Below are 14,546 nucleotides of genomic sequence, written 5' to 3'. Positions count from 1 at the left end.
AAGTTTTCTTTTAGCTAACTTTTACAGTTCTCACAAGTATCAAGATTTGATAATGCTACTTAATGTGGCTTTGAAGTAGCAAAATGAAGGTTTTAAAAATAAGAATAGATGGGCCTCATTCTACTAAGAGATACCACTTAAAGCAAGAAATAATACAACATGTTTAAGCAGCTCAGTCACTCTTCCCTCAGTGAGGTGGTTTTCTATAAAAGAGTCTGAATGAAAATGAAAAATGTCCACTTACAAGAAGAAAATAAAACAACAGAAGAGCAGAAATTAGTGGTATTATGCACACTGGCTAAAAGAAAGCATACCTTTCTCTCTCTCCTTCGGTGACATCATATAAGCGGTTGGCACCTCCATCAGCACAGGCTCTTAAAAGAGCTTCAAATAGAAAGAACAAAATCATTTCAATACAGGAGGCACAGAGCAATATCTTTCAAATGATGATCACTAAAAAGAAGGCACTCAGATGCACGCAGTCATGCTAACCTCCATGAATCATTTCACATTCATCTGTTGACACTGCTGGTACTAAAAACGATTCTACATTGCTCACGAGAAATGACAAGTTTATGTCCTTTCTTTCTTTTTTTTTTTGAGACAGAATCTCACTCTGTGGCCCAGGATGGAGTGCAGTGGCATGATCTCTGCTCACTGCAATCTCCGCCTCCCGGGTTCCAGCAATTCTCCAGCCTTAGCCTCCCTAGTAGCTGGGATTACAGGCACGTGCCACCATGCCAAGCTAATTTTTGTATTTTTAGTAGAGATGGGGTTTTACCATACTGGCCAGGCTGGTCTCAAACTCCTGACCTCAGTTGATCCATCTGCCTTGGCCTCCCAAAGTGCTGGGATTACAGGCATGAGTCTTTGGATCTTTTTTGATTATCCTGATGTCTTCAATGTTCCTTAAAATTTTTTCCCTCTTTATAACAGAAGGCAGGCCTCAGTCTCCATAACAGGCAACAGAAAATTATTTGTCGTTTGTGTTTGAGACAGGGTCTTGCACTGTCCCCAGGCTGGAGTGCAATGGCTTAATCACAGCTCACTGCAGCCGCAAGCTCCTAGGCTCAGGTGATTCTCTCATGTCAGTCTCCCAGGTAGCTGAGACTACAGATGCACACCACCACATCCTTGTAATTTTTACATTTTCTGTAGAGATGGGATTTGCCCAGGCTGGTTTCAAACTCCTAGGCTCAAGTGATTCACCCACCTTGGTCTCCTAAAGTGCTGGGATTACAGGTGTGAGCCACTGCACCCGGCAGGATGTGGTTTTCGTTGTGTTCTCTCCTTTTACTAATTTTTACATATACTTTTGATTTACAATATGTAGAATGGGTTTCAAATTTTATTTTGATTAAAATATATCCTTTTAAAAATAAATAAGCGTAAGTTACTTTAAAATATACGTAAATGATAATCTAGATAACATGAGCATAATGTAAAACCTGTGAAGGTAATGCAAAATTAACTGAAACTTGGAAATGCTAACGTAATCAAATAAGTCCTGCTGCCTCTTCTCTCCAACTTGGGCCTCAGCCTCCTCCTTTCCCATGGTTTCTCCCTGCTACCGCTCTAGGATTTGATGCTGCTAATCAATTGCTCCCTGAAGTTTCTGCAGTCCATGGAAAGCTATTTTTGTTGCTTGTGCTACCTTTCTGATTTCTGTTTTTCACAGAAATGTTTATTATCTTAGCATCAGCTCAGAACAAACATTATTAGGCACCAGACTAGCAGGTTCTTTGCTAGAGTCCTAATATAATGTGACAGGGTCTCCACTTTAAGCACCTTCTAATCAGTACAAATAAGCCACAAGACGATTAATTAAAGTCCACTTTAAGAACTGACCAACAAAGTGAGAAACTACATTTCTTTGAAATTAAAACTAATGGCACAGGTAACTGAAGTTGAGGGAAAGAATACAAACAGGTACTTTCCCTTATGTGTTCCTCAGGTATCTGAAACATAAAATAGTTCAGATGAGTACAGTCTCTAGAAAAAGATCAGTGCTACATGATTTGTTTTAGAAACTGTAAAATAATAGATGTTAGAAAATTACCTCTTAAACAAATAAAAATCCACAATTTCCACTGTGGAAATTTTCCCTGAATGTAATCCACCTATGAGGGCGAGATGTCTTATGAAATTATCTGAAATAGGATGCGATGGTTCCAAATCTCATCAGAGGACCTAACTCCCTCCTGACATTTCAAACCTGTATAAGTCACCCAGCTTTAAAGTACATTTAATGAGTCTCTCTTGGTAGTAAAGACACTCCTCTTTTGTTTGGCTGCAAATGTAATGATTTCAGCCTCACTCTGGAATAACAGATTAGCTATGTATAACACTGTAAATTGGTAGAAAATTTGATGGTACTAGTACCTTGGCTTCTGATTGCCATTGGTACACTGATAGTTTCAGAAGGCCGCTGCCAGTTCAATATTCTTGTATAACTAATCTGTTTCCTCTTTTTTGGCAAGTTTTAAGACTTTCCCTTTATCTTTGGTTTTCCAAATTTTAAGGTCACGTAGCTTATTTGGAATTAATTGTGCTTCCAAGGTTGGGTGTGGTGGCCTCAGAAATGTAATCCCAGCACTTTGAGAGGCTGAGGCGAGAAGACTGCTAGACCAGAAATTAAGACAAGTCTGGGCAACATGGCGACACTCTGTCTGTACAAGAAATTTTTAAAAATTAGCTGAGCACGGTGGCATGCACCTGCAGTCCCAGCTACTCAGGAGGCTGAGGTGTTGGATCTCTTGAGCCTGGAGAGGCCCAGCCTGCAGTAAGCCAAGATGGCACCACTGCACTCCAGCATGGGTGACAGAACCAGACCCTATCTGGAAACAACAACAACAAAAAAAATGTGCTTCCTAAATCTGAGGACCCATGAATTTCTTCAGGTCAGGATAATTTTTGGCCACTTTTAATTCCATTACACCCTATCTTCCATTGTCTCTACCATCAATTTTCTGCAATCCATTTAAACATATTTTTAGACAGTCTCATTCTGCCCTTCACATTTCTTAAACTGTTTCACTTCTTTCGCCTTTTCTTTCTGTATATGCATGTGATTTCTTCAAACCTCTCTTTCAGTTATGTCTAGTCGCCTGTTTAAAACATAAAAGTTTATAGTCTTACTGATTCTTTTTAAAGAAGCTCTATTTGGTTCTTTTTTCAATTCAAGGTCTTTTCTGATAGTCTGTTGCTAATGTTTTCTACATCTTCCTTTATCTTTTTTTAAAAAATATCCTTTCCCTATGGATGGGATATTTAAAGAATATCTACCTGACTATATAGTCAGAAATAGAAGTTCCAATGTATTTTCCACTAATCCATAATATGTAAGACTATTTTCTGTGTTCTTTGTTATATCAGAAATAAAGCAAAAGCCAAGCAGAAAAAAAATTCTGTTTCTCTGCAGCTTACTCACCCGTAAATAAGCATATTCCTTATGGAGTAAGGTTATTAAGTAATTAATTATTTAGTAATTCTATATAGTGCTCATCATGATACAAGAACACAATAAGCATTCATTAACATGAATCCTCTTTCGCCATGTTTGTCAGAATGAAAAAAACCTGAAAAAACTGTGTTCCTGGAAAAGAAAACCCATAGCTACTTAGAAAGTAAAAAAATAAGAGTTTTTATAAAGACAACTAAGAGGGACGTCTCATTTTAGGAATTACCAATACACATTTCCTTGTGAGAGTAGCACTAAATTCAAATTATGTCATAAATATAACTTGCAGAAGATCACAGAAGATATTGCACATTTTGTAAGTATCAAAACCTTCAAAAGCTAAAAGATAGCGATCATCTCACATATAAAATATAGCACAAAGCAAGTGATTAGGAAGATATACAAGACTCATTAATAGAAACAGATGGTAAACTATCAGTAATTATCTTTAGAGTATATAAAACAATTTCCTGTAAACAAAACTAACAAGTGTATGGAATCTTTTTATGTAAAAGCCGATTCATTGAAGAAATAAGAAAATCTCAGAAACAGTAGTTTTAATAGTCAAGAATTATCAAATAGAATGACTTGTCAATTTTTCACATCATATTATTTTGCAAAGATCATTTGAATTCAACATTTATACCGGTTATGTGCTAGGCTTTACATAAAATAAAAAGATGAATAACGAACAGATACAGTTCTCTAGGCTCATATTATAGTGAAAAACATGAAAACAGAAGCAAATACATGCAGTGCACTGTGGAGAGTGGTGAGGGCTATGAGAAAGGCACCAAAATGCAGTGCAAACACAAGGAAAGAAGAAACGAACTTCAGTGGGCAAATGTGTAAAACTGCTTAACAATAAATCTAGTTTGGCTAAATCATTGTTACTTTTACAACAGAAAAAACTCGAATGCCTGTTATTTCTAACATCCATTGTTAAGTTGATATTTTTTGAGCAGTTTATAAAAAGAGAAAGACCCATGTCACCAGAAGTAAATTTGTCCACATCTATTCCTGCTTTAAATGGCAAAGGGAGCTAAAATAACCATGATGAAATTTATAGACTATTTTCTCAGTGCATGTAAGTTGAGAGTAGGGATTCAATCCATCTGAAAGGAAAAAAAAAGTTCCAGTCTGTCCCTAAAATCATTTTGTTTGCAACAAAGCATGACCAAAAAAAAAAAAAAACGGACTCTACCTCTCCTACACATTATTAACAAAAAGGTTTTAACCAGTTTCAAATATTTTCTATAAACATAAATAAAACTACATTTGAAGAATAAAATGATTCAAACATATTATAAACATTGGCATAAGTTCATACGCAGCAACTTGAAAAATGTGTAAACCAATATCACTGTTAGAGAAAGTGACCAACTAAAGAAACCAGAATGAGAGCACTCTTTTAATTTTTGATAAATCGTAATGAATCTGCCTAAAAAAATGTTCACTTCATCATCATTTAAGTTGTCCAAAGCTTTAATGAATAGAAGTTACTGCACTAGTTAACTTTTAATGTAAAAATTCCATTGGCTTTTAATGTAAAAATTTCTGCAGATTTGTTAAATACTGTAACTTCAATGGTTGAATAATTACTTACCATACAATAGGCTGATAAACAGATGAAGACTAAAATATATTAAAAACCTCTACAGCGACTTTATATTTTAGTAGAACCTGCAAGTAGGTGAAATATATCTTAAACTTTTTTTTTAACTTGGCATACATTAACATTACTGACAAATAATGAGGAGCTTCAGGTACAGAGGCTAGTTCCATATTTCAAATAGTTCCCTATTTCTTTTGAATAAAGTTCAGTTGAAATAACTACACTTTCTGCAGAGCAGATTATATGTTATAAGTTCCAAATACTAAGGTGGGAGAATAAAACAAAATAGATTGTGAAGTTTCAATTAACTGAAAGAATACAAGAGACAGATGACTTTAGTGCCAGGTTAGATAGGCCACTTAGTCCTATGATGTTGAGCTACTCCTAAGCATCCTGCTTCTAATGCAAAATCAGGATCATTTTTTTATGTCCTACCAAAACCACATGCACAAAAAATTCAAGGACTAGAGAGAGACAACATAAATAAAACTAGAAGGAAGGTGCATAATGAAACATTATCTCACACACTCTTAATGAGACTATAGTGTTGAGGGACAGTTTGGCAGATTTATAAAAACTGTAAAGGTGGATACCTTTTTATCCAGAAATTCTATATAGTCAATACTTGCCCAAAATTACAAGGATATTTGAAGTGACAGCATGTGCAATCATGAAAAATGGGTAGCAAACATATATGGCCCACAAATGAATATTGGTAAAATATATCATGGTCCTATTTTACTACTATCAAAACATTAGTTCTTACATGTATTCGTATGTTATCTGTTATGAGATATATAGTTATTTTAAAAGTTTAAAGAAGCTTGGTCAAATCTTCCTTGCAATAGCAATTCAGGGAAGGTAAAGGAATATACCAAATAAGAAAACTAAGCTTCAGGTCAAGGTCTTTATGTCAAGATTATAGATCAAGGAAGGAATCAGGAGTCAGCATTGGTAAGATGCACCTGCACTGGAAAATAGGCCCTAGTCTGGCACCCCGAAGGAAACTCATGACAACTAGCTAGGGATAAAAACTAAAGAGATCCCAAAGTCAATGGCTTCCCTGGCAAATCGTAACCCAAATGTGGAGTGACTGGTACATTTGAAAGCAATTGCTGTGAAATGACAGACCTCAATAATTTTGTTATCAATCAAGCTTTATTCCCTGCCTCATGCCCTTATACTTGGCATTGAGTGAAGCCTATCATGCCTGATGAGTTTGTTAATCTAATCACTTCTATGTTCCATACATCAAATTCTTTAACAGTAATTATTTATGAGAAATGGAGACGGCATAATGAAAAAAAACTTTCAAAAAATTATTTCCATTAATCACTGTGCTGTTAAAAATATTTTTAAGTAATATGAATTATATCATAATTATAATTTTAAAACCCACAATAATAATTAAAAGGGAAAATAAGAGTTGTAGACTTAAGATATAGGAAGAATGATTCTCAATCCAATCTCAGTATTAGGAGAAGGAATTAAATCTTTTGCTAGATTGGTCAGGATTAAGACTACAGCTAAATTACAGGACAGAGAAAGTCCAGAATCTTATTTAGAAGGTGTCTTACTGAGTCTCAGGAGAGCTAAATAATTCCAATTACTTAAATCCTGTTTATTCCTAATCAAGTTCCTCCCTCCAGTACATCAAAGATTCAATTAAGTTTTTATGTTCCTGAAATCCATCTAATCTGTCAATATTCATGGTTTGATCAAGGGATTCTGTCCCAAACCCAAGAAACAACAGTAAACCACTTAATCTCTAACTTCTGGTAAGCCACTTATAGCACCCGTAAGAGTTAGTCTAGCTGCAGAAAAGAAAATATATCCCTTCTGAATGCACCTCAGAAACAGCCTGCTAGCAACTGCACATCAATAAGGAAGTGATAATTATTTGTTAAATATGTAAGTATGTATACAACTATATAGGTATCAGCTGAAAGTTTATTATAAGGCACTAGAGAAGATAAGTGAGTTTTTGTTTTTGCTTTTGTTTTAATTTGTATTGCATTAAGAACACAAGATCAGATCTAATCTCTTAAATAAATATATAAAAATGTTATTGTTAACTATAGATACATCATATAAAGGACCTCTAGAATTTGTTCATCAGGTGTAACCAAAACGTCACACTCATTGAAGAGTAACTCCCCATTTCCCCTTCCCCCACGCTCTTGGCAACCAACATTCTACCCTCTGATTCTATGTGTTCGACTATTTTCGATACTTCATATTAAGTGGAATCATGCTGTATTTGTCTTTCTGTGGCTTACTTCACTTAACATAATGTATATCTATGTTGCCACATACTATATTTATTCTTTTTTAAGGCTGAAAAATATTTCATTATATGTATAGTCTACACTTCTTTATCTATTTATCAGTTGACAGATATCTATTTAGGTTGTTTCCACATCTTAGTTATTGTGAGTGGTGCAACAATGAACATGGGAGGTATTTGGGATCCTGATTTCCATTCTTGTGGATTAAACACCTGGAAGTGGGCTTTCAAAATTATATGGTAATTTTATCTTTAATTTTTTGAGGAATCTCCATACAGTTTTCCGCAGTGTAAACCAACCGAGTGCAAGTGTTTTTCATTCCTACTACAGTGTCCAAGTGTTCCAGTTTCTCCACATCCACAGCAAAGCATGCTGTCTTTTGTTTTTTGAGAATAGCGATCCTAACAGGTGTGAGTGGATACCTCATTGTAGTTTTGATTTGTATTTCCCTGATGATTAGTGAGTTAAACATCCGTTCATGTACCTGTTGACCTTCGTATGTCTTCTTTAAAGAAATGTTTATTTAAGTCCTTTAACTGTTTTGAGAAGAGTAGATTTTAGATGTATTTACCAAAAAAAAACTATATGAGACTAATAATTAGTGATGAGACATCACTAATTATTAGAGAAATGCAAATTAAAACCACAATGAGATACTCTCACACCAGTCAGAATGGCTCTTGTTAAAAAGTCAAAAAATAACAAGATGCTAGGAAGGCTGTGGAGAAAAGGTAACACTTATTCACTGCTGGTGGGAATGTAAATTAGTTCTACCACTATGGAAAGCAGTTTTGTGATTTCTCAAAGAACTTAAAACAGAATTACCATTTAACCCAGCAATCTCATTTTGGGTATATACCCAAAGAGATATAAATCATTCTGCCATAAAGGCATACACACACACACACACGTACACACACATTCATTGCAGCACTATCCACAATAGCAAAAACATGGAATCAACCTAAATGCCCATCAACAGTAGAGTAGATAAAGAAAATGTGGTACATATATACCATGGAATACCACACAGCCATAAGAAAGAACAAGATTATGTCTTTTGCAGCAACATGGATGGATCATATCATAAGCAAACTAACACAGGAACAGAAAACCAAATACTGCATACTCTCACTTATAAAAGGGTGCTAAGCACTGAGAACACAGACACAAAGATGGGAACTATAGACACCAGGACCCACTTGAGAGTGGAAAGTGAGAAAAGGGAGACGACCAAAAAACTCCCTATTGAGTACTATGCTTAGTACCTGCATGATAAAATAATCTGTACACCGTGACACAAAATTTACCAACTTAACAAACCTGCATATGTACCCCTGAACATAAAAGGTTAAAAAAATCATATTACATACCTTAAATTTATATTAAAAACTTCTCATTTTAAAATCAGGTTATTAGTTTTCTCACTATTGAGATCTAGGAGTTCCTTATGTATTTCAGAAATTAACCCCTTATTAGATACATGGTTTGCAAATATTTTCTTCTATTCCACAGGTTGCCTTTTCACTGCATTGTTTCCTTTGCTGTACAGAAGGTTTTAAATTTGATGTAGTCCCACTTGTCTATTTCTGCTTTTGTTTCCTTTGCTTTTGATGTCATATCCATGAAATTATTGCCATGATCAATGTCATGAAGTTTCCCCGCTATGTTTTATTTTAGGATTTCACAATTTCAGGTCTCACATTTAAGTCTTTAATTCATTTTCAGTTGAAAAATCTGAGTTTTTAACCAGCTCTTTTTTTTTTTTTTTTTTGAGACAGGGTCTTACTCTGTTGCTCAGACTGCAATACAGTGATGTGATCATAGCTCATTGTCACCTCAAAATCCTGGACTCAAGCGATCCTCTTACCTCAACCTTCAAGTAGTTGAAACTACAGATATACTCCACCATACCTGGCTAATTTTTAAAAAAAATTTGTAGAGAGAAGGTCTAACTATGTTGCCCAGGCTGGTCTCAATATCCTGGCCCCAACTGATCCCCTCAATGTGGCCTCCCAAACTGCCAGGATTATAGGCATGAGCCACCATACCTAGTCTTATCCAATTTTCATCACTAGGGGAAAAAGTATGATATAAGCCATACTTTAATCAGCCAAGATGCTCTAAACTGACACATTCTTTCAGAAATATTACTTGCTGAAAAGCATTTAATTAACCTACAGGTACTTTTCTGCCTGTGTTAAAACCCCAAATATAGACTAATAAAAAATACACATCATAAAAAGATTCATGGAAATTTTCAGGTAATGAATTTTTAAGAATATCTGGTTGGTCAGTTTTGGTATTTCTTAAAAATTTCATAAGCAATAAAATGTCTATTGGGGATATTTCTATTATTTAAAAGAGAAGTTATGGTATCTCCTTGAAGATCTTTATAAGCAGGGGGTATTAAATATATTGGTCAATGATAAAAGCAAGAGAAAGAAACATATATGATACTATACATATACAAAATTAAAAGATACTTATTTTTACATCTACAGAATTATAAGTGCAATAAAGTGGTTACAGTGGTGCTTCTGGAAAGACAGAAGAGTTAAGATAAAGATTTATATTGTACATAACTTAATTTTCTTCAGGGGAACTCTACTCTTGCACTCTCAGCTATAGGTGATACTGAATCCGCAACCAAATCCAAGCTCAGCATGTGGCTCAATCTATGCCATCACCACCTCCTGGCCAGAGTGACTGTTCAGCCCCAGGCAAAGAAAACGAGCGCTAAGAAGACTTTGCAGGTTTCCTCTTCCACTGTCCTGTAACTTGTGGGAATAGACATTTGGATCTATGATGGTTTAACACATTGACCCTGAGAATAAACCACAATAGTGACAGTAAGGCTAGGAGACAAGAGAGGACCCTGAGTATCTATAACTACAGCCAAGGCCAGCCACTAGCCTTTCCAATTATGTGAGCCAATAAATACTCTTTCTGGGTTCATGCAAATTTAAGCTGGATTCTCTGTCACTTAAAACAGAAAGAGCTCTAAATAATACAAATATTAATTTCTGCTTCAAAGACACAAAATCCTCCTCTCTTTCAGTTGGAAAATACTACTGTATTATGCCTCAAATTTATGTTGGAACAAGCACTTAAGGGGAGGTGTATATTTTTGCATGTAGTTTGCCCATTATTGGTATACACTATCATGAGCGAACATCTAAATCAATTCATGGACATTGTTAACAGAAATGCATTAGTATGATTTCCCTATCAAGACATTATTTCATGTGGGAAACTTGTATTCCAAGCATTTCATGGAAGTATATGCTCTCCTTGAGAGATAGTAACAATTTTCTTTGCTCATAGGAGTGCTGAAATGTATGATTAACTGTTGTTTAGAGAACTCTTTCAGCAGTAGAGTGAAGTGTTTTATTTGTAGTACATTTATGTGAAATCATCAAGACAACTCACATTATTGGTAATATCTTACAAATAATGAGTGTAATACTCTGAATTTTAGTCAAGTCAGTAGCACAGAATTACATTACATGAAATAAAAATCAAGTGGTATTTATATTAAGCATTTACATGTACAGTACTGTGCTAGTCCTAATGATCTGGTTCATGCTATGTAATGAAGAGTTGTATTATGTTTTGGTAAATATTGTTGTGTAAATTCTATTACCCTTTTTCTCTAATACTTCCTATCTCCTTCTCTCCTAGTTATTCGGTATGGAGAAAAAGTATGGCATTTAATGATCCTTGATCCTATTCATAAAATCTACAATCAGATAAGTCTTTAACATTGAGTGACACTAAAGACCTCATTACTCAGAAATCTGAGGAAAACAACCAAACATCAAACTACTGTTCATCCCAAAGTAGCATAGGAAAACTTTTCTAAAAGATGGGTAAAACTCATGTTGTATAAAAACTGCAAACAGACGGTGGCTCACACCTGTAATCCCAGCACTTTGGGAGGCCAAGGCGGGTGGATCACGAGGTCAAGAGATCGAGACCATCCTGGTCAACATGGTGAAACCCCATCTCTACTAAAAATACAAAAATTTAGCTGGGCATGGTAGCGCATACCTGTAATCCCAGCTACTCAGGGGGCTGAGGCAGGAGAAATGCCTGAACCCAGGAGGCGGAGGTTGCAGTGAGCCGAGACTGCACCATTGCACTCCAGCCTGGGTAATAAGAGCGAAACTCCGTCTCAAAAAAAAAAAAAAAACCCTGCAAATAGATAAGCAGCACAGAAAAAAATCTTGTATGTGGAAAGCTAGTACATGCATGTTTGTCCAAATATTAGTGGATAGGAAGCATTAAGGTTTACATGTACCCTGATTCATTGAATTTTTACTAAAGATTGGCCATGCTTTAGGAACAAGGTAGCAAACATGCAAGCTCAACCTTTAATGAATAAGAAAACTTACTTTGGGTCTTCATTTTAGGCCTTTTTTTATGAGTGGATGTCTGGTCCACTGTATCATATTTAGCAGCATTATTGGCCTCTACCAATTAGATGCTAATAGTAACTCTCGGTTGTGACAACCCAAAATATCTGCAAATGTCAGCTGTCCCTTGGTGGGCAAAATCATTATCAGCTGAGAACCAGTGCAATAAAGAGAGCACAACTCAAACTCTAGCAGGCTGCCCAGAGTCCCATAAAACGTAGCTGTGTAGCAGATTGCTCAGTTATTCTCTTAACTTTTTCAATCTCAAAGCAAACCTATCACCCAGAAACTACACTCTACCTAGGCAACCAAAGTCAGGTAAATTAACACAGCAATGTATGTGCTAGCTAAGTTGCCTTCACATCTATCCCAGATGCACAGGTACCAACTTACTCTCTATTTCAAACTTAATCTTCATACGATCTGCATATGTACTGGATAACTGTGATATTCTGGGTAGTCTTAGAGCATAATCTCACACCATCACCATTTGTGCCTCCTATTTATTTGAAAACCTATTACTAAATTATTACTATACTAGTGACAACAAAGTCAGGTCCTTGTGACTACCCTCTTGGACCTGCTGGATAGTTCACATCATCTCCCACAATGATGAGTGAAAGAAAACATCCAGCTGAGTACAGTGGCTCATGCCTGTAATCCCAGCACTTTGGGAGGCCAAGGCAGGCGGATCACTTGAGGCCAGGAGTTCGACACCAGCCTGGCAAACATGGTGAAACTCCATCTCTGCTAAAAAAAAAATACAAAAAGTAGCCAGGTGAGGTGATATATGCCTGTAATCCCAGCTACTCAGGAGGCTGAGGAAAGAGAATTGCTTGAATTCAGGAGATAAAGGTTGCAGTGAGCTGAGATCACACCACTACACTCCAGCCTGGGTGACAGAGGGAGACTCTGTTTCAAAGAAGAAAGGGAGAAAGGGAGGGAGGGGAGGGGAAAAGAAACATCCCACAGATATCATCACTATAAAGGATGAGCATGAAAAGTGACAATTCTATTGGATCAGTTCACTTCATAATGTAAAAACATCAATAAAGTGGCCGTGTCAAAATAATGAAATGTGGCATATATCTATGAATGAGCAAAACAATAAAATATAAAACTAACAAAAAGTGTTGGAATAAAAGAAATGAGTAATAACGATGGTTGGTCCAGTCAGCAAAAGTTAAAGTTTAAAAGTAAATGTGTTTAAGTAAGGCTTTTAAATAAAAATAACTCTTTTGCTGCAACTACATTACATAATGAATGTAGAAGAAGACAGAGAAGCTTGGAACTGTTTCGCCTCCCTGCCTGTTCCTTCATCATCGCCAGAATTCCTTTCTCTCTTCATCCTTTCGGGATCAGTGGTCACAGATCCCAGAACTCACACACAAGGCATATTTCAAATGAGAGATTCATTGTTGCATATATCAAAAGTGAAAGCACATCAAAATCAGATACTTTGTTACACAAAATGGTGATACTTAAGTTATCTTATTCTCTAGTGGTAGAAGGAAAAAAGTACCTAATCAGCTTATATTTCCACCTTTCTTAGTACGTTTGATATATTTATAAAAATACCAACACAATTTACTGAGTAGGAGCTTTTAGCAAACCCATCTGTTCTCTTAAACAATGATCATTAAATCTAAGAGGTAATAATGGATTAACTTGGAGAATTAGACCTTAACACCAAATAACTAGAAACTGAGAAATGACTATATTTTTACTACCAACTCATACAAGAATTTCAAATATTATGGTCTTAGAACTGACTATGGTCTTTTTCTAAATGAGCACTATCAAAAGTTAATTGTTCTTCCTGCTTAGGAAACAGGGGAGACTGTGTGAAGATGAAGAATAGGAAAAACAGAGAGGAATTATGGAGACTATTTCTTGAAAAGAAAAACAGAAATAAAAAGAATAACTGGGTTCATTACTCAAAAATTCATAGTGGGCCTTCTGTAGATGAAGAGCTACAATCTTGTGGGGTAAGAAACAATTTAAGAGCAAATGGTGAAAGGGAGTCAAATGTTTAAAATGAATGCTTTACTAACTAGCACATTTCTTGGTTTGTGGAAGACAGAATTGTTTTTGGTATTTAGGCTACCTCAGGGCATCTTAGAAATACATTAATCTTAATCCTTAAAACAAGACTGATCAAGGCATAGAAAGGCTTGTAACTTAAAATAACTAAAAGTAGGCCAGTTGTTTTTGAGTTTACTCAGATAACAGAATAAAGTTGAGAGTTAGTAAAAAGCAGATTATTTAGTCCATAATGACAGACAGTTTAAATATAAAGGGAACTCTTTAAAGATTTTAAGTTGAAGAGTGTTATATTCTAGCTTACATGTTACAGATCATTCTTCCATGATACTATAAGAAAAGAAAATCACAGGCCAATACCCCTGATAAACATAAATATAAAAATCCTCAACAGAATACTAGCAAACAAATTCAATAGCACATTAAAGGACCATTCATCATAATTAAGAGGGATTTATCCCTGGGATACATGGATAATTCAACATATACAAATTAATAAACCTGATGCATCACATTAAGAGAATGGACAAAAGCCATATAATCATCTCAACAAATACAGGAAAATGTTTGAAAAAAATTCTACATCCTTTTATGACAAAAATTCAAAAGTTAGGCATAGAAGGAATTTATCTCAACACAATACTGGCCATATATGAAAAGCCCACAGCTAACACCATATCCAGTGGTAAAAAGTGGAAAGCATTTCCTGTAAGGTCAGGAAC

General features: G+C 35.5%; 1 protein-coding gene and 1 pseudogene across 18 annotated transcripts in view; both read right to left on the bottom strand.

The window, feature by feature from the left end:
* The window catches only part of TPK1 (thiamin pyrophosphokinase 1), a 398,562-nt gene that overhangs the window by 248,671 nt on the left and 135,345 nt on the right, over positions 1 to 14,546 (bottom strand). For all 17 annotated transcript variants that reach the window (XR_008473454.2, XM_054237592.2, XM_054237593.2 and 14 more), the window contains one exon: positions 315 to 384. Coding sequence is in view for 16 of the 17 variants with exons in the window: in XM_054237592.2 (XP_054093567.1) it covers positions 315 to 384 (70 nt within the window). In the remaining variant the exon portion in view is untranslated. The remainder of the gene's footprint in view (positions 1 to 314; positions 385 to 14,546) is intronic.
* The window catches only part of LOC100397783 (elongation factor 1-alpha 1 pseudogene), a 189,581-nt pseudogene that overhangs the window by 42,304 nt on the left and 132,731 nt on the right, over positions 1 to 14,546 (bottom strand). The window lies entirely within an intron of this gene.

Source organism: Callithrix jacchus, chromosome 11 (assembly GCF_049354715.1).
Source record: "Callithrix jacchus isolate 240 chromosome 11, calJac240_pri, whole genome shotgun sequence".
NCBI classification, from domain to species: domain Eukaryota; kingdom Metazoa; phylum Chordata; class Mammalia; order Primates; family Cebidae; genus Callithrix; species Callithrix jacchus.
Note: the sequence above shows the minus strand (reverse complement) of the source record. Positions and strands in the feature narration are given on the sequence as shown.